General features: G+C 36.2%; 4 protein-coding genes across 6 annotated transcripts; 1 reads left to right on the top strand and 3 right to left on the bottom strand.

The window, feature by feature from the left end:
- Window positions 1–722: 722 nt before the first annotated feature.
- Window positions 723–6,736, bottom strand: DET3 (vacuolar ATP synthase subunit C (VATC) / V-ATPase C subunit / vacuolar proton pump C subunit (DET3)). Of its 2 annotated transcripts, none has more exons than XM_059593092.2 (13): window positions 6,591–6,732; window positions 6,098–6,149; window positions 5,045–5,295; window positions 4,834–4,902; window positions 4,492–4,619; window positions 4,284–4,383; window positions 3,097–3,164; window positions 2,849–2,990; window positions 2,481–2,597; window positions 2,131–2,256; window positions 1,808–1,891; window positions 1,644–1,723; window positions 723–1,143 (listed from the first exon to the last, which is right to left on the bottom strand). In XM_059593092.2, the coding sequence occupies exons 2-13, from the start codon at window positions 6,108–6,110 to the stop codon at window positions 1,041–1,043; spliced, it is 1,281 nt and encodes a 426-aa protein (XP_059449075.2). In that variant the 5' UTR covers window positions 6,111–6,149; window positions 6,591–6,732; the 3' UTR covers window positions 723–1,040. The 2 variants fall into 2 exon arrangements, with proteins under 2 accessions (XP_059449075.2, XP_059449076.2); XM_059593093.2 differs by having other exon boundaries at window positions 1,055–1,143; window positions 1,828–1,891; window positions 6,591–6,736.
- A 2,959-nt stretch (window positions 6,737–9,695) lies between these two features.
- LOC132180311 (B3 domain-containing transcription factor FUS3) lies at window positions 9,696–12,759 on the bottom strand. The gene is made up of 6 exons (XM_059593094.2): window positions 12,232–12,759; window positions 11,117–11,206; window positions 10,816–10,916; window positions 10,452–10,498; window positions 10,290–10,366; window positions 9,696–10,198 (listed from the first exon to the last, which is right to left on the bottom strand). Exons 1-6 carry the CDS (start codon window positions 12,538–12,540, stop codon window positions 9,899–9,901), a joined length of 924 nt encoding a protein of 307 aa, XP_059449077.1. The 5' UTR covers window positions 12,541–12,759; the 3' UTR covers window positions 9,696–9,898.
- Window positions 12,760–15,050: 2,291 nt separating this feature from the next.
- Window positions 15,051–19,984, bottom strand: LOC132180309 (long chain base biosynthesis protein 2a). 2 transcript variants are annotated; one of them, XM_059593090.2, is made up of 12 exons: window positions 19,674–19,984; window positions 19,538–19,603; window positions 18,881–18,969; window positions 18,577–18,722; window positions 18,354–18,478; window positions 18,166–18,259; window positions 17,613–17,776; window positions 17,329–17,490; window positions 16,536–16,662; window positions 16,252–16,418; window positions 16,043–16,150; window positions 15,051–15,395 (listed from the first exon to the last, which is right to left on the bottom strand). In XM_059593090.2, exons 1-12 carry the CDS (start codon window positions 19,797–19,799, stop codon window positions 15,300–15,302), a joined length of 1,470 nt encoding a protein of 489 aa, XP_059449073.1. In that variant the 5' UTR covers window positions 19,800–19,984; the 3' UTR covers window positions 15,051–15,299. The 2 variants fall into 2 exon arrangements, with proteins under 2 accessions (XP_059449073.1, XP_059449074.1); XM_059593091.2 differs by lacking the exon at window positions 17,329–17,490.
- Window positions 19,985–21,485: 1,501 nt separating this feature from the next.
- On the top strand, window positions 21,486–22,346 carry LOC132182515 (nucleolin). Its single transcript, XM_059595782.2, has one exon. It carries the CDS (start codon window positions 21,569–21,571, stop codon window positions 22,154–22,156), a length of 588 nt encoding a protein of 195 aa, XP_059451765.2. The 5' UTR covers window positions 21,486–21,568; the 3' UTR covers window positions 22,157–22,346.
- Window positions 22,347–26,533: the final 4,187 nt, after the last annotated feature.

Below are 26,533 nucleotides of genomic sequence, written 5' to 3'. Positions count from 1 at the left end.
GCATCTCATCATCATATAGATCATGGAAGCCCTTGACATCTTTTCATTTACCCTATGCGAAAATAAAGGGAGACATTCTTCATGTGAAAGTATAGACATTCAAAAATCTCCCTCTTTTTTCCTCCATTCTAATAACGAGTGGAAAGTGGAAAAGTCCCTCCTTTGTATTTTCCCCGTTCCCTTTTTTAGATTAAAAAGACAAAAAAAAAAAAAAAAAGACTTTCTCAGTATGAAAATATAGAGAAACGGAATGATCTTTAGAAGGGGGGAGGAAAAAAAGAAAAAAAAAAGAAAAAAAAAAAAGGAAGCAAAGGATCTTGTGTCCCTCCAAATTACTATATTTATTAGCAAATGTTCTTGTATTTCAAACACCAAATCATTCATTCTCTTGAGACTAATTTCGTGCATGGAGGGTCGTTCGCTCAAGTCTGGCCTATCGATGAATCAAAAATAATGATCTTAATAGTAATCTTCTGCTTCGGTTGACAACGAAGTTTTTCGGGTTTGCATAGGAGACCTATGCTTCGTGGGTTTGTTAGCGCAAAACCTGGCGGAAGTCGGCCTTTTGACCAATCTTCCAGGACAGGAAGTCAGGAACGGACCCATAAGAGTTCTCAGATTTTCTGCCATAGATTGCAAAAAATTGTTGAAAATCCGGATCCAAAACAGAACCGAAGGATAACATAACATTTCAATGGCAAATAAAGTAGTAGCACATGGCAAGAATAAATTGCATCTTTAAATCATTAATATCATATAATCATAGAAATACACCAAAAGCATTATTTTCAAGCTTTTCAAATGCAAAATACTGAAAATAAGATAAATCTTATACAAATTTCAGTGGACAAAAGCTTCCCCACGGATTTCACCCTCATTCGATTAAACTCCCAAAGCTGAAATCCTATCTAAACAACCAAAGAATTAGGATACTAAATCTAATATACACTATCACTGAATCCTGTCCATCATTATTGCTGTCCAGAGGAATCCTCGGACTAGGACTTCGTAACAGACAAGGAACTCAGACTCGGCACTTATCACACGAGATTGATTGTGAAGGAAACGTATGGATGGGCATCAGCATCACCTCCCAGACCAGCCATCGCTCCTCCAACTTCATCTTCAGTTTTCCAGTATGTGCTGCATTTAAACAATATCAGGAAATGTTAATCAGATTAACAGAAAAAATAAATAAATAAATAAATTCATTAAGATGCACAAACGAACCACCAAATTTCCAGATATACAACAATTTCATTCAGTCTTCATCCCAAGTATTTAGTCACTGTATAACTTGATCTCACCCCAAAAGAAAAAACAGAACAATGTGATGAATATTTTTCAACAAAAAATTTCCAAAATGTTTTAAACCTCTTCACAACCTTCCTATATTTTAATCGACCAGACAGTGTGGTGTATCCCTCCTAGGACCACTGAATTAGGTGACCATGTCACATAAAACGGTCTCGTAAGTTAAGTAAACAGTGTACCTTGAGTTCATTTATCTACACCAATTACACATTGCCCCAGGTAGCTAAGGAGGCTACTTCGACCTTGACCCCAGTATTTTTTTTTCCACATAATTGAAGTTCACTCATTCGCTGCCATAAAAAAATAGGCAAGGGTTTAGGGACACTTGCCTGTTTGCACTGTCACACAACCCTTCAAGGATTGAGCGTACTTTCTTCTCACTTTTTCCTGACGGAGCTAAAACACATGCCTGAAATCATTTCAACAAGCCATGCTCAGTGAAAAAGCAAATGCTTAGTTGGAAATCCATGAACGAACAAGAGAGTCTATATACCAAGAAAGATGGTGGCAGACCATATCTCAGAATGCTCTCTGCAAAAACACGTACAGCACAAAAGTGCATCCAGGAGCTGAAAACCTACAGGCAAGAAACCTATTGAGTATGAAGCAAATTATAATACTTGCTGTGAAAGAGCAAAACAAAAATAATTAGAACAAGCATAATAACAATGAACAGTTCTAACAATGGTAATAGACTAACAGCAACACTAAAAAACTGTAACTCAAAAGCAGCAATTTGGAAGATTTTGACCAATAAAGGCTGGTAGGCTACATTGTTGGATAAATAAGCTTTTTAAACATAGATAAAACAAATACCTCCCCATAACTGGTATAGCACCACTGCAAAAGAGAACTTCTCAAACTTTCCTGGTCTTGCATTAGTTTTTCTAACTCCTGCTTCCGACTCTCTTGTGCTTCCGTACTATATTCGAAATCACGAATCTGAATCACATGATAAAATAACAAAAAACAATCAATTAGATGTCTTCCACCATGTCAAACACTGAAATGAGCAGAAATTGGAAAATTGCAACAAATTTTTCTAGCATTTCTGGTCTGCAAATAGTTCAAACTAGCAAGCCATGATATAAATCTTAAATAGGGGAGATTCATGGTTGAAACAACCATTAATCAATAAGCGTGTGCAACTTGTACAACATACTCACTTGAAAACCTCTTTCGCGTGCACTTGTTCTAAAATTGTCTGCAACGCGACGAAAGAGTGTCACAGTATAAAGTGCATATTCATTATCCTCATACAACATCTTGGAGGACCTGGGGACCTGAAAGAGTTTAGCTTGATTAATCAGACTGAGGTAATATCCAAATAAACAAATGGTAAAACAATGCGAGTATAACTATTCCAGAGATTTAAAATATATATGATGGATAAGGTGATCAATTAAAGTGAACCTGTGTCATTTGATCAGCAAGGTAGTGTTCTAAATCACCACCCTACCAACATCGTCAATGCTGTAACAGGAATTGGATATACATTGCCAGGAAAAAGAAAAAAAATTAAAAAAACACTCACCACATAGCTAGTCAAAGTCTCATAGCTGGCCAACCAGTCTTTCTGTGAATACTTTGGAACAACTGCGAGGAGAGTCACTAGATGTTCTGAGGCAATTATATCCTCTGGTTTCACTAGATTTGAGAGATCCCGCACAGCTAAGCTGAAATATTGAGAAAGGTAGGTCAGCAAAGAAGCCAGAACAAAATATTGTGTGTATATGCTACAACCGGAAATAAAAAGAACAAAGCAATTAAAAAAAATTGTACCTCCCACTTTGCTTACGGTTTATAGCATTAAGCTGACTCCGCACATTGCTGTATTCAGCAACACGAACCTAAAATAAGAGACAAAGCTTTAACCCAAAAAATTTAATTTAATTTAAACAAGTGATTCACCAGCTTTAGTTCTTTGCCAAGCAATATAACATATCTACACAATCTAAGTGGGGGAACAAGCCTTTCAGTGATGAATTCTGGGATGAAAGCTGAATTGCGGAAGGTGATAAATACATCAATACAGTAGCAGAGCATCTAAACAACCATACCCAGATGGCCAAGAAAGAAATTTTATATAACCATGTTAGTGAAATAATATTCATGATATCATAACAATATCCAGACATTTCCACGGACCATACAACCATGAGAACATCCAAGTAAACCGCTATCCTCATCGTATCAATCGTTATTATTTCAAGAAACAAACATTCATCCAGCAAGGTACTCCACTCAACTTATCATGAGGTGTCAGGAGATGACACTCTTGATGCTCCTTGTTCATAACCTCCAACGATGGAGTCTGCCCTAGCACTAATCAGTTACATTTGCATAATCGAGTGCACAAGTAAGAAGAAATTTCATAGCCAGAAGAAAACAGGTCACTCAAACACTTGAACTTTCCTAACAGTAACATAACCACATAAGCAAGATCCTATACACTAAGGCTAATGCAATGAGCTCTAACATAAATGTCACTTCTGGCCCCATAAGAACAAAAGGAAGCTGAGGTTGTTGGTTCAAGACCCAAAAGGTACATAACTTACCAACAAAACAGACCCAAAAAATTTTACATATTAAAAAGAATAAAAGCTCCTACACACCAATAAGATTTGAGGGAAAGATTTTTAACTTAATTGTCAGATATGGGATTCCAACAGGCCCCCCCATTCTCTAATATATCCTGGTTTTACAATTGTAGTTCTCTAGGCTTTCTTTATAGACATCTAACCTTCCTATTTTTGGTTATCTTATTATTCATTCGTGTCCTCTTCATTCATCAACAGCAACAATATGACACAAGCAATTCATCCAGCTAAGGAAGACTCCCCACAATAAAGAGATTCACAACAGGCAGCAATCTCATATTATAAGCTAAATAGAAAAAATGCGCATAATAGTCAAGGCTTCCATAACCAACATATCAAATCAACTGGACGGACATTAACGTTAATTACCTTGAGATCATCCTCAATCTTTGCCACTTGACCATGAATACTATCAACAATCTCCCTCAGAGGCGACATAGTTGGGTACTTGGCTTCATCCCAAACAAACCTTTACCATTATATCGACACACAGATCATTCACAATTGCAAAAACACCAAAAATCTAAGCCCAAGAAAAGTAACTTATTGATTATACAGATATTGCCATTCCACTCACCTAGTGAGGTAAGAATCAACTGGTACTCCATCCACGGTTAGAGCGTTGCTCTCCACGCCCGATACCCTCTCCAATTCCTCGATCTGACGCCTGATCTTGTGCGACACTCCTTCCACAAAACTGTTTGACTGCACATTTCCATCAATATAACTCCAAAATTCAATTGCCACAAAATTACGTGGAAGAAATCACAGAATCTATGAATCAACACAATCCGTAGAGATAAATTTACAAAATCTGAATTCTAAATAATATGGAGTACCTTACATGAATAAAAATAAATAAAAACTGTACGATCGTTATCATTTTCTTTTCCGAAATTAGATATGTTGGAGGAATTACCTTTAGGAGATCATCGCTGAGAGAGAGGAGAGAGTCTAGGGTTCCAACACGGAGATTAGGAGTATTGAACTGCCAAAATTAAACTTGATTTGATAAAGGATCAAAGCATAATAATAAAGTGTAATTGCATGAAATTAAAGAGAAAGAGAAACGGATCTGGCAAAGGAAAATTGTGTGTGTGTGCGCGCGCGCGAGTGAGTGGGCAGAATACTCTGTAGAGAGGAGTGTCGAAGGAATGCTTGGAGATTTGCTCTTGCAATCGGTTCCAAAGAGAAGATGCGGAGTTCTGAACCGGAAGAGAGACCACCCAGTATCTCGTCGCCATTGATTTGAAGCTTCGGTTTCGAGCTCTGAATTTTACAGAGACAGATAGACAGACAGACAGAGATAAAAGAGGTCTAGCAATGGCGGAGATGAAGCTTCGCAAAACTCCCAGGAAGTTTTTGTACTCTACTGCGGGCACTATTTAGCACGGAATACAAAAGGCAATGAGCTCGCTCCATGTGTTTTGGGCCTAGTGAACTGTTTTTTTTTAAAAAAAAATAATAATAATTTAAATTATATATATATATATTGGAATAATTTATTTTTGGATTTATAAGTTTTTTTTTTTTTATTCACAAGAGAAATAATTTGGGAACTTATATTTTCTAGATTTATTAAGTCTATTCTTAAAATCACGCTATTTTTAGTTCCTTATATGTCAATGAGTTATATATGCTAAAGTGTTATAATTTCAAAGTTTTATTTAAAAATATTAGTTACGATTATGATGTTAAAAACTCCATTGTACGTTATAATTTTAGTGATTTAATTTATGGTGTTTTAAAGAAAAAAACATTTTCTAAGGTTGCCACTTCTCCTTTTTTTCCAAAACAATTGGGAATATCATCCTTTCCATCTCTTAGTCTAAGTTAGGTTTTCTTAATATAAGCAGTTTACATAATCTAACGTCATTTAAGTCGAATCCAATTTTATTCTCTACTTACCGAAATTTTCTACGTTAACAATACAACTATAACATTTTGTTCATAATAAATCGTCCTTCATCTTTCTCTTTAATGAAGTTGTCTCGTAATCGCAAGACTAAGAATTAACACGCTGTATCGCCTTAAGTTGAATTTGACATAACCACACATTAAAAATATTTATTATATATCGTTTCATGTGTTAATTAAGAAAATTTATATTTTCATTTACAATCTCATAAAATAAGCTTTTTTTCTTCTTTTTTTTAATCTACTTTCGAAATGAGTTTACTTACCCGATGAGTCCATTAGCTCACGTTAATCATTTCCACTTGATTGCTGCAAGTCCTACATTCAATGAACATCTTGATTTAGAAACTTTAATTTTGAACATCCTAAGTTTCCATTAATTAGTATAAAATGAAATCTCTCTTATATTCTAGGTTGGTCATTACCAAATTAATTATGACAAAATTAAATAAAATATCCTTCACCAAGTATTTGCTTCTATATATTGAAAAAATGTACGTGCTTTCTATTGAAATTACCCGCAACATCTTACTGTTCTTTTTATTTAATCTCTTCCACCACCACACACAAACGCAGCGCATGGCACACAAAATACCTCTCACCTCCAAAACTTCATTATCTTTTAGTTCATTTCCTCCCTTCCTGCTCCTTTGTTCTGTATGTACCACAATTTGTCAACCAAACAGAAATTTAAGCTGATGAACAAGAACCTAAAGTTAAGTGCTATAGAAAACAAAATCAAAGCTAAAGAGTTCTCACCTCACTGTAATCTCCTTCTCAGTTCGGTCCCACTGACCTTATAATTCTCTCTAACTTCCTTTCTCTCTGTTTCTTTGTTTCTTTTCTCTCTTAAACTCTCTTCCTTATTCCCCTCTGTCGATCTCCCCTTAAGCTTTTCCTTTCCCTTCCTTAATTCTCTCAAAAAATTTCCCCTCCTTCCTCTGTGATTTACGCTCAACTCTTTTCCCCACTTTCTCTATTTGTTTCAGACGGTGCAAGTGCTCTGGAAGACGCACACGCCCCCACTTCTCTTGGCAACACGCGGCCCGCGGCCGACCCCAAATTTTTTTTTCTTTCAAGTTTATCTATTTACAGAAAAGCCCTATCAACTTTTAAAATTGCACCATCGTTCCTTCACATTCACACGCTCATGTATGTTAAAAATGCTATATATCATATCAACCACATTTTATTTTACAATTACTTAACGTGATTGTTTCAATTAATTTTGAGATTTTTTTTTAAAAAAAATATTAACGTTCTAAGAAAAAAATGAAAACAACAATTCTTCCTAGTATAGGAATGTTAGAATATATTATTTCCTTTATTAGAATATTTTATATTTCCGTTATTTAATTTGTAATGTAGGGTTTATTTCTTTCCTTATGTATTTTAGGGTTTAATTTGGGTTTCTTGGTCACTACTCATTGTCTCTCTATAAATAGAGAGTTATGTAATATTGATTGATACAGTGAATATACAAGATGTAGCCCATACGTCTCTCTCCGCTTCCGCTCTCTTTTCTTTCTCTTCTATATTTTAGTATATTATATTATATTATATTATATATATATATATATATATATATATATTTCAACATGGTATCAGAGCTTATATATTTTAACATGGTATCAGAGCCGTGTTTCTGTTTCTGTGGCTTTCAATAAAAGTCTTATGACGTTTCTATGGTGTTTTCTAGCATTCTCTTCTGATGATCTCTTAATTTTGTTGTGATCCACGGCTTTATTCATTGGCGAATCTTGGCACAATGCGGTTTTGGCCCTTCACGGGAATTTTAACGGCTAGTTTTCGTTCTCTGGCCTCATTATCAGTTGCAGCTTGGCCCTTCACCGAATTCTTTTAGTGGCTTGTCTTCGTTCTCCGGTATTTCTCCAGCCGTCACTTTCAGCCTTTCTCGTCTTTGTTATTGGCGAACCCTGGCACAATGTGGTTTGGCCCTTCAAGGGATTTAATGACTAGTTTTCGTTCTTCGACCGTCATTGTCAATTGCGGCTTGACCCTTAACCGGATTCTTTTAGCAGCTTGTCTCTGTTCTCCGGTATTTCTCCGGCCGTCACTTTCAGCCTTTCTCGCCGGCATTGTCTTGATCCAACCATCGACTTCAGATGCCTTCAATTTATTCTCTTTTCCAAACTCAAGCTTACACCTTGAGTTTGAGGGGGGATGTTAGAATATATTATTTCCTTTATTAGAATATTTTATATTTCCGTTATTTAATTTGTAATGTAGGGTTTATTTATTTCCTTATGTATTTTAGGGTTTAATTTGGGTTTCTTGGTCACTACTCATTGTCTCTCTATAAATAGAGAGTTATGTAATATTGATTGATACAGTGAATATACAAGATGTAGCCCATACGTCTCTCTCCGCTTCCGCTCTCTTTTCTTTCTCGTCTATATTTTAGTATTTTATATTATATTATATTTCAACATGGTATCAGAGTCATGTTTCTGTTTCTGTGGCTTTCAATAAAAGTCTTATGACGTTTCTATGGTGTTTTCTAGCATTCTCTTCTGATGATCTCTTAATTTTGTTGTGATCCACGGCTTTATTCATTGGCGAATCTTGGCACAATGCGGTTTTGGCCCTTCACGGGAATTTTAACGGCTAGTTTTCGTTCTCTGGCCTCATTGTCAGTTGCGGCTTGGCCCTTCACCGAATTCTTTTAGTGGCTTGTCTTCGTTCTCCGGTATTTCTCCAGCCGTCACTTTCAGCCTTTCTCGTCTTTGTTATTGGCGAACCCTGGCACAATGTGGTTTGGCCCTTCAAGGGATTTAATGACTAGTTTTCGTTCTTCGACCGTCATTGTCAATTGCGGCTTGACCCTTAACCGGATTCTTTTAGCAGCTTGTCTCTGTTATCCGGTATTTCTCCGGCCGTCACTTTCAGCCTTTCTCGCCGGCAGTGTCTTGATCCAACCATCGACTTCAGATGCCTTCAATTTATTCTCTTTTCCAAACTCAAGCTTACACCTTGAGTTTGAGGGGGGATGTTAGAATATATTATTTCCTTTATTAGAATATTTTATATTTCCGTTATTTAATTTGTAATGTAGGGTTTATTTCTTTCCTTATGTATTTTAGGGTTTAATTTGGGTTTCTTGGTCACTACTCATTGTCTCTCTATAAATAAAGAGTTATGTAATATTGATTGATACAGTGAATATACAAGATGTAGCCCATACGTCTCTCTCCGCTTCCGCTCTCTTTTCTTTCTCTTCTATATTTTAGTATTTTATATTATATTATATTATATATATATATATATATATATATATATATATATATATATATTTCAACATGGTATCAGAGCTTATATATTTTAACAAGGAAATTAGGAGCCGAGGACATAATTAACATTGAAAGAGTGAAAGTGAGATGCGTGCTTTTATCAGTTCTATGTAGAAATGGATCCTCAGTTCTATACGAAAATAGATCTTTTCCACTTCAAATAAAATGGAGAGTATCTATTTAGTATATTTAAGAAGATAATATTGTCTTTTTTTTTTGGAAATAAATTTTTTGTACAAATTTATCATCCTAATTAAATGCACTAAATGAGTGCTCTCCAAATGAAATGGAAAGAATCATTTTCCCTTCTATGCTGGGTTGGGGGTGTTGTGTGGGTGTGTTTTTTAAATGCAACAAAAAAACCCAAAACTACAAGAATATTCAAATTCTCAGTTTGAATTGGAACAATAAATGTGGGAAAGTTTTGATGCGGCCATCGGCCTATTCAAGACCTGTTCGAGTAAGTGAATCTCATAAGAATTCTCTTACATTTACTGTTCAAATTGCTAACAATTCAATCAACAAAATTATTAGAGGGATCTGATCTGTCCAAGTAAAATTAAAGAAGCGTAGGAGACGTCAAAGTTTTACACTTGCTAGTTGCTATTATTTATTACAAATATATGCAAGTATGCCAAAAGTACACTGCTTCCTCAAATAGGAAAATGGGGTTGAACCCATTGTTACAGGTGGTTCCAGCAGATACTTCCCCATTGTTTAATGTTAATACGACACCACCAGTATGAAGTACTCATATCAATAGAAGGGGAAGTCATCAAGAGAGAATTCTTGATCACCAGATCCGAAGCCTTCCAAAGATCCGATTCTTGAGTAGTTTGTCAAGGATCCCCCCAAAAAATCAAGCGGCGAGTCGTTTGAGAAGGTTGTGGTACTGTCGTAGATAAACGACATACTCGTATCATCCACCGTGGGATAATTCGCATAAAAGGAACCTTGTTTAGTAGGCTCATAATCATGAAGAAACAGGTCATTTACTGCATTCCTAGTTATGTCTGTAAATACATCTTGATCAGAAGCCTTTTTAGCCTGAATCACCTGCAAAATATATCAATAATTATCAAACACCAGGAAAAAAAAAAAAACTCTTTCACGTATGATCTGAAGCTGTAAATTGTTGCAGCCGTACGTAGTTCTGATTTTGGTTGTCTTGGTAAATCATGATGAAGTCTCCGAGCTGCAATCCATGCGTAGTCACAAAATCCCCTGAGAAAATTAGATACAAAAATGATGATGATTCAAGTTTTGACAGGACCAAGAAAATCATGAGAGGCTAGGCTACAGAGCATACCAGTATTCTCTAGTACATACATTCGGCTGTTGTTATTGGGCCAATACCTGCTTGGAACATGTAGAATGACGATTACTTTCCATCCAAAATGACCCTTTGTAGTATAACACATTTAAATTGGAAACTTTTCACGTATCGGATCGGGATCTCCTGAAATATTTTGCCCGAATTCGGTGAAATTCGAGCAGGGGATCAATCCAGGGGATCCTCGTCCTCTCTTGTATTTGGGTTTTTTATGTTAGCATTGTGAGAAGTTGCAGGGCAAAGATACTTCACCATAATATGTTATTCAAGTATGAGGATATTGTTGCATGTTTTCACAACTTATGCTTTACGATATCAACAAATACTGATGCACTCGGACCTGTACTTGAAACTCCATACACGCAGGCCATCCAAGTCGTCCATGTTAATCAGAATTCCTTCCTTGGAGTCGAGGACAGGGAGATGAGCCTCTGCTGCTTTCTGAAATTAAGGTTTCCCATAATAGCATTTATTAGGTTTCGGGATGAAAAATATTATAGCATCTAACGGTATACATGAAACCAATTGATTACACTAAGCGTATGTTGGTTATCTGAGACTGACTATGCTTTTAAGCTTATATATCACCAAGTGCTAAACTCCAATGGCATTAATATTAAAGAAGAAGTAAAAATACAAACCTTTGGTAGTACCATTCTCCTGAGGGAGCCTACATCACTGTTCTTAAGCTCCTTTTGGAATAGGAATCTCAACCTCCTCGGATCAATTTCCTAAAGCATATAATCATTTCGAAGTAATTAAATGAACTACTAAGCAGAAGCATTAATGATAATGTTGTAAGGCCAATAGCATAATAAAATTGAAATTAAATGCTTGCATCATGTTAGATATAACGGTTTATATTAAGTCAATTGTAGCACTTTAGGGAAAAAAAAAAAATCATGTAAAAGATCATGTTTACGGGTAAATACACCAAATTTAAATTTGGACCATTAAATTAATAAATGGAGAAAATTCTATAATATTTCCATTCCAAGACATTTCTTGTTATTGAATATGAGCTGTCAAGATTAAAACCCACTCTTTTTAGCACAAAATCACATCAAACTCACTTTATATTTGGAGATCGATGTTGTGACGACCGTCCATATTGAATGACAGAAGATAAGCCAAACTTGGCAAAAATCTTTCCGACTAACGAGGAAACTATGTCGTTCCTACACAACGACCTCGAGAATACTGTAACAATACACATCAAACATCGTACTGCCCCCTCATATGACCAAAAGATCATACAACCCAAATATGGGACAGGTGATGACTACTTCAAAACAATTGTCTGTCTGATCAGTCAACTCCAAGCAAAAAAATTTCAGTCTCATTGAATAATTTGCTATAGAGTTTCACCCCATGTTAAATGCACAGAAAAAGACAAGATTCAACTGACTATATAAAACATGACAAAAGATGGGGGCTGAAAAGTAGTTGATAGTACGAAGTGGGTATATATGCAGCAACTAAAATTCATAAAACTCAAAGGACTGCAAGTCAATTTGAAATAAATCTACAAATATTATCAAAACGATCGAATATTAGATTCTAAAATCTATAAAAATCGGGGCTCTGTTTAATTGAAATATTACATTCTAATCGAAGAAAAAAAAAAGGGTACTAACCTAAAAAAACTCACCTGCTCCGATGTCCTGAGCAAGACAATCATATTTAGTGATCAGAAAAGTAAAAAACAGATTTTAAGGTGCAAAAAAAGAAAAAGAAAAAGAAAGAAGAAGCTTACACGAGCAGGGAGAGAAGGAAGGGATTGGAGTGGGAATGGTGGCACGTGCGAGCTGGAGGGAGCACAAGACAGAAGTTGAATGGTGGATGATCTCCTCTGTCTTGGCATCCTTTTCTTCCTGTGGAGTACACTGAAACCTGTAACAGCAGCTACAAGGTCACGGGTCTGATCTCCGATCCGACCCGACCCGTGATGGGTGGAGTTGTCCCCCTCCACGGTGACAAGCCGAAGCTCAGCCTCTACACCTGCCAGCAAACCACAGGCGGCCTCGGGTTTCTCATGAACCGACGTTTGTTGGTCCATCATCATTAGCTCTCTAGGGTTTGGGTTTCTGTGAGAGTGTACTGTGGCTATCTGTGCAGATCGACTGATGGACGCTCGGCAATCACGAAATGGGTGGGGAGTGGTAAAGAGAGAATGGGTGGGCTTTTGCTTTTTTTTTTTTTTTTTTGCTTTTTTGCTATTTTTAGCAAGGGTTTTTGGTGATTAAACTGCCTGGTTTTTGTGACATTTGTGCATTCTGCATTCACCTTGCTCTTTACATCTTTTGTTCTCATTCTATAAATACAGATTCTTAAGCGATGGGTAATGGAAACACAAACCAACCAGGGTTACAGCTTTTGGTGATTTGTGATTAAATGGAGTGGCATGGGTGACACATGTGCAGTGTGGATTCATGATTGATTTCCCATCCTTTCTTCTTTGCTCATATATTTTTGTGTAATGGGTTTTTAGATGACAAACTAGACCAGAGAGCACAAACTAGGGTTAAGGTAATGGTAATGGCGATTACAGGGCCTGAGGCGTGGGCGACAAATGTTCAATATGCATTCATGGTTGCTTTCGAGATATTTTGTTTTGTTCTTTGCTTTATAAAATATATTTAGTGAAACTAGACCAGAAAGCAGGAACTATGGTTAGCGTCATTGCTATATATATGGTTAGTGTTGAAAAGCGTGGATTGGAGTGGAGTGAGGAGGAGGATTGGGGTGGTTGGGAAATGGCTAAGACGGGATTGACGAATGGACGGTGGAGGCGTAGCAAAGTTGTGTTTCAGATGGAGCTCCAGGTGTTGCTAAAGTTCTGAATCCTTGCGCCAGAAATCAATGCGTCTCTCTCTCTCTCTCTCTCTCTCTCTAAAAGCAGTACTACTGGAAGGAGTGGTTTTTTTGAATTTGAGAGAAGGATATCGAGGAGAAGCAAAACCACTATTTGTCTTTGCCCAACTGGTTCATACTACAGCTGGTTTACGTTGTATGGAAACGGGACATTATGGGTCAGAGGTTTGACCTGATTGATGCCTTTTGTGTTCTCCGTTTTGTAGACTTTTTTCTGGCAGACTATATCTATCTGTATGAGCGGTGATGCACGGATTCTTATAATTTTTCATTCGTTTTTTTCTTTTTTCTTTTTGTTTTTATTTACTCAACTCACTATTTCATGAATTCCAACCTAAGCTTGCACAGCCACGTGGGAAACATGCAAAGCTGCTTAGCAAATAATATGATGAGGAGATGAATTATTCCTCTCAAGCAATTAAAACCATGTGTTAAATGCCTACATTAATAACACCGGCCAATTTAAACAAAACAAAAGGAAAAATATAATTTTTTTAATAACGATTGAATTCTACTTCTATTTTATTTTATTGTTGGATTTAGCTTAGGTGCCCTAAAAAAAAACTAAAACAGATCGACAAGGTCGAATTCATAATCTTTACAAAAATATTATATTAAATTACTAATTATTACAGGAATTTAAGCTAATTCATTCCTTTAATTATTGTTCAAATTAACAATCTGAAGACTGAAGTCCAGTAACCTACTTAGCACATAGAATTAATAAATACCATCTTACGGAAAATCTTCAATCATCATATATATATATATATATATATATATATTGGACAAATTTAATTTACGCCCTGGTACAGAGTCTTTATTTTGTTTTCTGCGATGGATGTTGGAGAATGACTCTTCTCATAAAGAATGCATACGATGTCTCCATTTGTTTGTCTCTCTAATTAAGAAAGGACGAAGGTTCCTCGTTACTGGGTTGTTCAAATTTTTGCGCGTTATTATTTATTTATTTTTGTTGCTTAAGAAAGGGTGTTGCAAGATTCACGTGAATAGTCCAAAATGCGTGGCCCACCTGGTGGGATAAGCGGATCCCACAGGCCACAAGGGCCACAACACCTTTCTTTTAGAAATTTTATAGAAATTCAGACTGCCTAATAAGGAGAAGGAATGTCAATCCTTTAAGAAGAGTGGGGTGATAAGGTAAGTTTGACTTTTAATACTTAATTAAATGATTAAGTAAAAAATTAACTTGCCGTGGTTGACTCAATTCTAAGTGAAATGGAGATGAGTCATGTGATAAATATGCTAGCATGTCATTCAAAAAATTTAAATGATGTAGCATCATTTACACCCTTAGATTCAATAACATTAAATCTTGACCGTAGACTCTTAATTATTTTACTAATTATAAATTGTTACAACAACCTATAAGAAAAGTATAGTAAAAATGGTATTACTCCAAACATTGTTCTTTTTTTAAAAAAAAGAAAAAAGAAAAAAAAAAAAAAAGTGTGTATTCATTAAAAGCACGACAGGAAATATGTTCAACACAGAGCAATTGGAAGGGAATTAAGGAAATGTCTAGGAACCAGCTCATAACCAAATTAGAGAGAAGGCTTAGAGAAGCTCACAGCGTATCAGCGTGACATAGTAAAAAATAGAGACATCATGGTACCAAATCAATAGTATTGAGAGACATTATGAACTTTTTTCCATAATTTAAACAGAAAGATATATATATATATAAAAAGCCCTGCCAGGACATGAGGCTCAATTTACTCTTGTAAATATGAACAAAGAGGATCTCTTGGCGTGCAGTCATATATGACAGCGAATGCAACAAATTACACAGTGCCCAGGCGATGCCAGAAGTTAGATTGAAAGAAAACTAAAATATATACCAAGCAACAACATCATTTTTCATAGTCAAGTTTCCCCAACCTTTATCCTTGCTACTTCTAACTGACAATCGAAGCAAAAAGATTTCTGTCAGTCCAGCTTCAGCATCTTCTCCTCTTGCTGCTGGTTCCCTGGTTCGGCAGGGAAGTATTTTATACCCACCAGATCACCAACCTGACTGATAACCTGGAAAAGAAAACAGTCTCAACAAAAAAGTTAATAGACAAAAATACAAAAACATCACCACACTTTTGGAAGACCTTGCATTATATCTTCAGATCTAGATTTTTCATATATAAATGTAACTAATGTATCTCATTCGTAAAAGGTTTCTCCATAATGGCCATGAATAGTTGCTCCCAGAGTAGCTAAATAAGGTCTAGCTGATTTTTGTTCTTTTTGTTTTTTTTTTGTTTTCAAATTGAAAGAGGAAAAAGGTTACAAGAGAGAATCTTTTTCACTCTTGATCCGAATGGAAGAAAGAATGGTTGATCTTATGAAAATGCTTCCAAACATTAGGTGAGAAACGGTCAATTTAGTCAAACAATGTGCTCTAAAGTTAGCATTTCTAGAAACTTTCTTAGCTTTCCAGGAAAGTTCATAGTCAATCTCTTAAACAATAGAATTTGTCCAATGTATTAGGAGCTTCCAATAAAGAAATATGACGAGGCTTATGCCACATATCCTTGTAACTGCTCTCTTGTCTCTCTCAAATGGAAAAGATGCATTTGCAACTATCTTATATGTATGAAAATGACACACTTAGGAAATGAGAAATTGACAAGAATAAACACTGAAATAACCTTAAAGGAAAACCTTATATAAGAATTTACCTCCAAGGCTTTAACCAGGTCTTCCTTAGTATGGGAAGCAGATATGCATATACGAACCCTTGCCAAGAGTAGTGGGGTTGCTGGAAATGACACCATCACTACAGCCACCTGCAACAGCATCATTTAATATTTATATTCATTGCTTAAATTGATAATAAAAAAAGGGTAATCGTGAAGCATATCCTGGATGGATGGATGGATGGACTCACATTCTGCTTGAGGCACTCTCGTGAGAAGGCGGGAATTTTCGCTGGGTTGTAAAGCATAATTGGCATTATTGGAGAGTCATAATCCCCAAGAACCTCAAAACCCATTTTCAGCAGTTCTGACCTGAAAAAGTTGCTATTCTCCCGTATCTGAGCAAGTTTTTTGGCACCTGCAAGGAAACAAGAGCTCATTAAATTGTAGCCAAGAGTAGGCTTTGGGAACTTAAGGGAGAGTACACGCAGTAAAAGTTAAAACAAAGTTTAACAAGAAAGAGCTCTATTCTAACCTCTACTAGTCCCATCCTCTCCAAGAAGAACCTTTATGGCAGATATAATTTGTTCTGCAGCCGGTGGTGACATTGAGGTTGCGTAAAGATGAGCAGGGCAAGTGTATTTCAAGTATTGAATAAGCTCCTGAAGAAAATATAAGTTTCAACAACATCAAATGCAACTCAGGTTTCAAAATTTTGCCTAATGCAACTATATATTGACACTTCCAAGGGAAAACAATTAGATAGAGTCGATATTTAAACACCAAAATTTTGAATGCCATTAAACATAACAACCGCTTATCCCTTGAAGCCTGCTCTACAACTCAAGAAAAGCTAAACCATAGTATAAATATAATAACAGAGTACCTAGAGAGCAATCTCAGAATTTTAGTAGAATTTATGATCAAGAACACAAACAAAACTCCACGAGGACCACAACTACTCAACCTTCATTATGCTTGACAATGCTCATTGAATTTGTTGTCACTTATACATACATCATATCATACAGGGGTTCCTCATGCAAAAATTGAAACACCCAAACAAGTATCTTTATCATCCAAAAAGTGCCAGCCAGCCATATTGATAAAAAGATCATCAAGATCCACTACACTTTTAGTAGAAGTCCCATATATAATATGAGTACCAAGGCTCTCAACGCATCAGCTGACCTTGATTTATATAAATCAATAAGGAGGCTAGGGACAAAAATGAACTATCTGCAAATGACAGTAAAAATGAACCATCAACATTGTGACCACTCTGTTCACCAAATTTAGACATATATTTGAAAATGGTGCAAAGCAACCTTGGATCCTGCAATGTAGCCACCACATGATCCAAATGATTTGGTAAAAGTGCCCATCATTATATCTACATCAGCAGGTTCCACACCCAATAGCTCACAAACACCTCTTCCTGTTTTCCCTACTGCTCCAATGCTGTGGGCCTCATCCAAATATGCATAGGCCTATGATGCAGTAGAAAGACTATAAGAATGACAAAAAAAAAAAAAACTAACTAACGTCATTATGAATACTTAAGAATCAATAAACGTTAAGTATATATATTAAAACTAACATCTTGCACAACCTTGTATTTTTTGCAGATTGTTATAATCTCAGGAAGTTTGCACAGCTCCCCTTCCATACTGTAGATCCCCTCAACAATGACAATTATCTTCTTCCAAGGTCTATGAGTCCGTGGCTGTCCGTCGGCAATTTGCTCTCTCAAAACTTCCTCCAAGTGAGAAGGAGCTGCAAGCAAGTTGGTGAAGGAGAAACATGAGTTAAAATGCTCCAACAGTCCAACCTACATTTTCTGGGAGTATAATTTGCATCTAAAAGAAGCACCACTGATAATATATAATATACATATAAGTCAGAGACCTAGTAACCCAGTAGCTGAATGGTGTGTCTGCGCTTTGGGGGTGAATTAAGGCACAAATATACTACTGACATTAAGAGTCAGTTACATTGCATTCTAAATTGATCCTTTTGCAATCAAATATCAAGTTATCTTATCGCTCCTACTTTTCTTTGTGGATAAAGCTGATATTGCCACCATTTGAAATGCTATTATCTGGAAGTGACAACTCACACCTTAGTCAATCATAAATCCCACACCATACAATATATATACTTACAATTGTGCTGGAAAACACGAACTGTAGCTCCAGATCCTCGTGCACCATTGATGATGGAGCTATGGTTCAAAGAATCACTGATGATCAAACCTCCCTGTAAATGAAAATTGTAACCAGTTCAAAATCACCTGGAAGAAAAATAAAAATAAAATATTTACAAAGTTCTCTTATTGATTAACTGCACATACCTTCCCAATCAAAGCTGGAATGATAGCAGAGTTTGTTACAAACCCCATGCCAAAAACTATTGCAGCTGGTTTTCCAACAAAGTTTGCAACATACTCCTCCAATTGATTATGCAATACAGTAGTGCCTAATGGCAAAACCGCATTAGAGAACATGCTCATGGACAAGTACCCAAAAAGGAAAAAGGAAAAAGGAAAAACGGAATCTTCTAAGATAATCACCCACCTCCATCTACCCGGCTACTACAGGTGCTTGGCGAATATTTCTTCAATGACTCAACTACCCGTGGTGTGCAGTATTCATCCGATGCAGAAAAGCCAAGGTAGCTGTATGATCCCAAGTTAAGGCATCTACTTATCTTTGTGGTTCGTCTGCATCAGGAGAAATCAGCTACTGAGATCTTCGATGCAACGGCTTTATCGAAACAAAATGACCAAAAGCTCTCTCTATATATTTCTGAACTACAAAAAAACTATATACTCGCAATAAAATAAGGCTTCAAGCCTTTAATTCAAAAGGGAGAACTTACTTTAGGGTCTTGTTATTGTCATTGGAGTAACGTTCAATCACATCAAACCAAGCACCAGGAGCACTTGATATCGGTCGCGCGAAACAGTCCTGCAAGGAGGAAGATTTTAAAGTTTCACTTATGATCGAATCCCATGACTAATCACAACAAAAGAAAGTTGTTAACATAAACATTGTTCCACCCAAACCATAAGTTAAGTTTTTGGATTAAGGTGGTGTTTCATTGTGTTATATCAAGGCTTACTTATAGACTACCTACATGTTTATCTGTCCAACAAAGTGCATCAAACTAACATACCAAAGACCTGTTAGAAAATCAATTAAATGGTTAAAATTTTCATTTCCCACCAAAGTAAAGGTTCTGAGTTCAAATTTTATTTCTATCATACACCTCTCACTTCAATTAAATGTTCAACAACATGTGAGATAGAGTATTTGATTATTAATTAAATGATTGAATTCATCAATTCCTAACGGCTTACGATTTTAAAACAAGTGGGAATTTAACACTCATGCACGTAAGTCAATATCACTGTGAATATGAGAATTTATACTTAGAATCCCATAAAAGTGTGTACCAAAAACCAGAGATATTTAGTCTATGGAGGACAGAGCATTGCATAAATCACCAATTGCATAAGAAAGACACTAAAAATACCTGAATTCGAAAATATAACCGGCGTAGATAGAAATCCTCTTGTCCTAAGCAAATTGGAGCATAACCCTGCTTCAAAAAAGTAATATAAATAACATAATCACAACGAGCCGGCTATTGAAGAAAATAATAGGCGCACCTGAAGGTTGTTAGAGCTGAACCAGCCGGTTATATTCCGGAAGAGATCTCTGATGTGGCCGAAAACAAAGAGCAAACCGTAGCTGAAGTAGGTGGTTAACAAGGTTAAGTAGGGAATCGCAATCATTTTGAACCAACCTCGATTGTCTTCTCTACGAAAACCCAAACGGGTCAGCGCATTCAGGTTCAGAGAGCCCAACTCTCCCGGAGGGTGAGAGAGGAAGAGCGAGGGGATTTGTGTTTGATTGACGTTATCTTCTGTTACGACTATGATCAGTTTGATGTCTACCTCCTTGGAGTAGGAGTTTAGGACCCATGGCCGGGCCCGACCTCGCGGAATTTAGCGGGACTTTCCGCCGGATATTTTGAAGAAGTCCTTTTTTTTTTTCTTTTTTTTTTTTTTTTTTAAGTTTCACATGTATTTTTTAAGCATTTTGAAATTACCTTTTGGAGTTCAAAATTTTTTAATTTAGGGTGTTGAAATTTCAATTTTTTGTAATGTTTCATATCCGTTAGGATTTTTCGTTATATATTTTTAAAATTTTGAAACTACCCATATTTTTAAAAAAATTTTGCAAAGATTAAGGTGTAGTTTTTTTTGCAAATTGATAAGGACATCGCAAAAAATTAAAAGTTCGATACTCTAAATTAAGAATTTTTGAACTTTAGAAAAATAGTTTCAAAATGCGTGAAAATCTATAAGAGTTAAGTGAATTTTTATTTTTTATTTTTATTTTGTTTTGTTCATTTTTGAAGAGTAATGTTACCAAGCAAGTCCAAAACTAATATATATATATATATTCAAGATGGCTAACCACGGGGATGGTCAGTCACCCACGGTCCCACCAAACTTTTACATCAAGAGAAATTTGGTAGTCGAGACCATTTATAATTTTCTTAGATAAGAAATATACTCTTCTTCATTTCAAATTAAATGAAGAGATCTTTCTCCTTCCCGATGGTGGTTGATGGGACACCAACAATAAGCGAATTTATGATTTTTTTTTTTTTTTTTTTTTTAATTTGATAGTTCTTTGTACAAGTAGCATTACTCTTACTCTTATCTAATTGCCCAACAAACTTGCAAGTTGATTTCCATCCATCCACCAATCGGTGTAGCTTGTTTAATGGGGTTTTATGATCAATAACATTGTTTGGATTGTTAAAATATCGACCATAATCAATAATAGGTCAATTCGAATTGGCGAATACCTTGATTTGTGATATTATCCAATGGACCGACTCAAATAAAATTCATACCAGTAGTGTAATAGTTGATACTTGTTACGTGATAATTGATATTTAAAATGATTTATTTTATTCATCTAAATAAAAATAAATCATTGTGAAAACCATAAAGATTAATGTTATAAATTTGTAATTATTTCATTAAAAATATTTATTGATAATTATCGCTTAATAAAATTTAGATGAAAATTTAATAATAATATTTATTTTAAAAGCTATATATTACATATAGAAGAACACAAAAAAAATGATGGGTAAAAATGCGGTTGCCACTGTTGACTAAAACTTCTAACCATAACCGCTTAGTAATTATAATAACCGCTTTTTAAAAGAAAAAAAAAATCAAAACCATGTTGTTTCTATGATAATACAATAATATTATACTAAATACGATATCATTTATAAATTTTTATAAATATCTCAAAAATTTAAACACAAAAGCCACATTGTTGACGTGGACAAAAATCTTAAACAGTTAGTGCGGTTAGTGGTTAACAGGTGGTTAGGAAACAAAAGATTAGTTATTGTAGCATTATTCAAAATTCTTTTTCTAAATAACCGATATTCTGCTCGTCCACCAAAAACATACCCTAAACCCTAACCCGCCCGAATCGAACCCTGAGAACGAAAGTTGTGAGGCGCAAACTCATGGCGGAAACCAAGCACCAAGAAGAAACCACATTGCACTCGAAGCGCAAACCCGATCTCTGTCGCGAAGACAATGAAGACAACCCTAAGAAAGCTCAGAAACTAGAAGCTCTCGACGACGCCAACAACGATTCCTTGGTTTCCCAAGAGAAAAAACAAAGTCTAGACGCTTCCGAACACAATTCTTCAGTAGCCGAAGAGAAAGACGGTAAATTCGAGGCCGATTCGCTCGCCGCAGCCGAGGACGAGGAGGACGAGGACGAGGAGGACTATGAAGATGAAGACGAAGATGGTGAGAATGGTAACGGGGAAGCTGAGGCGAACCGAAAGGGAAAGGGGATTGTGAAGGATGTGAAGGGCAAAGGCAAATTAATAGCAGAAGAAGAAGATGGCGATGATGACGATGATAGCGATAACGGTAGCGATGTATCAGGCGGTGAAAGCGATTTATCAGACGATCCACTAGCGGAGGTCGATTTGGATAACATTCTACCGTCAAGGACTCGGAGGCGGACGGTTCAGCCTGGGGTTTACATTGCTAACGATCTCGCCAACAATGACGATGATAGCGACGACAGCGATGCGTAAGCTTGAGGAAAGGAAGGTTAGTGAAAAAAATTTAGCTAAAATGTGAGGGTTGGACTGTTGAGTTTATGTTGTAACCAAGGCTAAATGTGGCAATGGTTTTCGTTTCTTTCTAGAAATCGATGATCCCGAATTTACCTCTAGCATTTGAATTTTTTTTGCATATTTTCATACTATGTTTGTGCTTTGGTTATTCACTTGATCTGGAATTGCGTCTGTGTGCTTGCTTCTTCCGTAGTGATTGGTTCTTTGCCAATCAATAGCTGAAGAGAGTGTCGGGAATGGCATGGTTAAATCATATCTGGATTTAACACCAATAACGTCTGGATTGCTTCTGTGAAAAATGTGGAGGCAGAAGCTACTATGCTAGTGATCTGGGCTGGTAATGGAGTAGTACCATAAAATAATTGTGCCGAGCAATTAAAATTTTCAGTGTTAAAACATAGAATTTATAGCCAAAAACTTCAAATATTAGGTGATAATGAAGCTTCTTCGGGCAATCGAAGCATATCTAGAGTAAAGCCTAATGCTCCAGGTAGTTGAGGACTAACACTGAGGGCAAGAGCATCCTAACTTCACACATTAAATACCTTGTTTAAGGAAGGAATCCCTGTTCATTTGGGCCCTGAGCATATATACGAATGTATTTCCTAACTTTGTGATGACATCTTCACATGGAAAGTAGAGGTCTCATCCCAAGAGAGGAATATATAGTGTTGGTTGGATTCATATTGTCATTTTATTATGCCCACCTTGATCGGACGAAAAATCATAACTTTCTATTACCTGACCCGGAGTTGTTACCTTGGCATGATTCCTAGAAGCTAGATTTGCTCCAATTTGTCAATGAGTGCATCTTGCTTATTTAACTTCATAGGATTGTGAAATTGGAGTTTAATGTGCTATTGTGCTTTCTGTTGCTAGATCATATCAACAACGAACTACTGTTTCTTCTTCTTTGACTCATCAAATTCTCGAAGGTCCAATGTTTGTTGGCAGTGCGATCACTTTTTTTTTTTTGTTGGGAAAAGTGCAATCACTTATTTATTGTAGGATGTCAGGACAGTAGAGACTTGTGGTTGTTGCTTACCACAAAGAGAAAATGGGTTTTTGTTGAGAAACTGATCTAGTTTGTACAGAAGTTGCAAGACAGAGCTAGTAATTAGCCAGTATTTCTGTACATGATTGAGCTCTCACTGGGAGTTTATTCTCGCAAAACTACTGCGACTTTCCCATGTTTTTGGTAGAAAGTGGAAAAATTAGTTGCTTATGGTATTAACTTTTTGGACTTAAACACCTGGTGTAGCACTTATGTTACTAGGTCCAAGTTCTGTTGGATGTTGATATTGATAATGATATTTTTTGTGTTATGAGATATTTGTAACTCCGGATAGTAGTTTAGGATTAGCTACAAAAACAGAAAAATGGGTTGCTGTCTTTGGATTAGATATCATTACTGGAGAAAAGAAAAAGAAATTCTACATGCTTGATAGAGCCCAACCAACATTAGACGTTGCTATGCTCTCTGGTGTTGGTAGTTGAAATTGCGTTGATACTCCATGGCTAAATTGTCAGTAACCGGAGATTTGTATGATGACCTCCTCGAGAAAATATATATATATATATTTGGGTTCTTTGCTTTAAAGACATTGAGTGCTTCAATATTCACACGCCTTGACCGTTGATTTCCTTGTTTCCAACCAATCATTTCAAACCCCCCTTTATGCCACCCTTTGGTACTCTAGAATGGGGATTATGGTGCCATTGTTTAGTCATATGTCAGAAACTCAAGACCATGTTTCATAAGTATGGTAGTAATTCTTGTTAATTGAAGATTTTTTATGTGCCTAGTCAGATTCCTTGGATTTTGATATTCAACTGCAAAAAAACTCGTGAAAATGAAGCACCTAATCGAGAAGTTATTTAATCTAATGCATTTCCTGCTCCTCCCAACATTTCCCAATATGCCAATGCTCCTCCCTCCCATAAGTCAGACAAGGGTGAGTTTTGTATACCTAACAGAAGAAATACATTTCCCCACCCAAGGTGAAGGGGGGCCTTTGGATTGTCAGTTCTGTTTTGCATGTGACCTATGACAAGTATTTGCAAATGCTAAAAATGTTGGGATCAATGTAACCTGGTACTAACTATATTTTACTGTTTCTTTGTTAGAATGCTCCAGCTTAAAACATGCCATGTTCTTAAGGGCAGTGATAATCACTTATTAGCAGTATGATTGAGATGAAGGGCCCTGTCTGAGAGCATGTTAGTGCTTATGCCTATATCAATTTATCCAGTCACGATCAATTATCTATGATTCTCAATAGTGACTATTGCAAGTGTATTATGCGATTATTAGGAGATAAATGCAATTATGTTGGGTGATCCACCGTCACAAGAACTTTAAAAAATGCTTTAGTGTTTTAGCTTCTTTTGTTATCAATGAACATAAAACAATATTACACAGAATTATGTAAATACCATTATCATCAGATAAATCCCAAGAAGCCTTATGTGAATGTGTATAAAACGCTAAAAATAAAAGTAAGTTATTCATACGAGCTCAATACTGTTAAATGATTTATCAGATTTCGCTTTTTGCATGGCTTGCTGAGGTCATTGTTTGGATTTTAATAAAAGAAAATGGTTGAGTAACTAACTTTTACTATAATCCTGCATCAATTTTTTTTTTTTTTTTTTTTTTTTTGAAGAATTTGTAATAAACACTATATTACAGATTGGGGCCGAAATCAATATTTGCTCTCACATAATTACATTTTTCTGAATTGGGCCTAGTCCTAGTTGGTGGTGCAAACTCATTTGGAGCCCACTACAGCTACCGAGACCTAGAAACATCCAAGATGTCAGAGGAGGCCCAAGGTTTGTTAACTTTACAAACCATTGGACCCATAAGGACCCATCACATCGTTGACGTCGACAAAGATCTGAAACAGCTGACATGATGTTCTATTGTTCCCCACTTGATGTTCGATCTTTCTTCTCCAAATTTCTCCCCAACTGTGGCCTCTCACAGTCCCAAAATTTAAACCCTATGAAGGTACTTTTTTTCATCTCTCAAGTCTCAACCAATTCAGTGCTAGAGCACTATCATGGTCGTAACTTCATTAAAAAACAAAAGGAGATACATGCATTCATACATACATATATAACATACATGCATACAATGTAACATGTGTAATGTGTTGGGTTGATTTCTAATCATGTACAGTCCCAATTCTGAGGCTGGACCAGCTGACATGAGCACCATGGATTTTCCTATTGTGGGGATTGCCTTTTGCTCATCCTACTTTTTCAAAGAAACAAAGAGAAGATGACATCAAGAGACCACTTAGTGGTCCTTTGGCCTCCTCCTTCGCACCACCTCTCGTTTTCCTTTCTCCTGGCCTTCTTCTTTGCAGACCACGGCCGATTGTCCTTTGGTGACTTTGGATTAGGACTACCAGTAATTTTGGGACCAAATTTTGGGCACATCCTCTTATAGTTCGTCTCCCTCTCTTCCAACTTCCATGACTTTGATCATCAATCATAGGCCTCATAGCAAAGGACCACGGTGCACCTCGCTCCATGCGTTATGATGCCCTGCCGCATGCTGCTCAATATTTGGGTGTACCCATCTAATTTCAAATCAGACAAAAAAAAAAAAACAAAGACCGAGAACCTAATTGTTGAAATTGAAATTGCAAGAAAACCCAAAGGGACTAAATTTTATTTTATTTTATTTTTTTGTTTTTCTTTATAATTGATAAGTTTAGGTTTATGTCTAATGTAGCGTACACACAGGACGCGATGGGAGATGTGTCGCATCAGCAATTGAGAATGCTTAACACCTCAACTTGTATCTTATGTTCACAACAACATGACACAATTTGAAGCTATAATTAATAATTTATTGATCGCCCCAAAAGTCCAATTCATGAAAATTGAAATTGTTAATTACTGATAATTGGGAGTCGTTTTGGACTTATAATCAAAAAGTTGCTTATGGTGGTTAGATAGATAATCTTTCATATTTTTCAAAACTTGAGGCACTTCACATGGTCTTGATTCTAGTTAATGATTGAAGGGGCAGATGAAGATGGAGATGATGATGACCTTTGTTTAAAGAATTTCTTTTCTTCTGCCTCTCACTTTCAATTATGTTCTTCTCCTTGTAATTATATGCAAGTGGAGCCATAATTATATATTTGGTTTCCACTCTTTTGAGCTAACCACTCTCTTTCGAATGCGAATTAGGATCCTCTTATTGGATCATTTTTGTCATGCTTATAGCAACGTCATTGCTTATTACGTATTTTGTTGTTGATTGTGGGGGTGTTAGCCTAATACCAACAAAATTTGCCAGCCTAGAAACACTTTCCA

This window comes from Corylus avellana, chromosome 5 (genome assembly GCF_965113065.1).
Source record: "Corylus avellana chromosome 5, dhCorAvel1.hap1.2, whole genome shotgun sequence".
NCBI classification, from domain to species: Eukaryota; Viridiplantae; Streptophyta; class Magnoliopsida; order Fagales; family Betulaceae; genus Corylus; species Corylus avellana.
The sequence above is the reverse complement of the archived record's forward strand: the minus strand, read 5'-3'. Positions and strand labels throughout refer to the sequence as shown.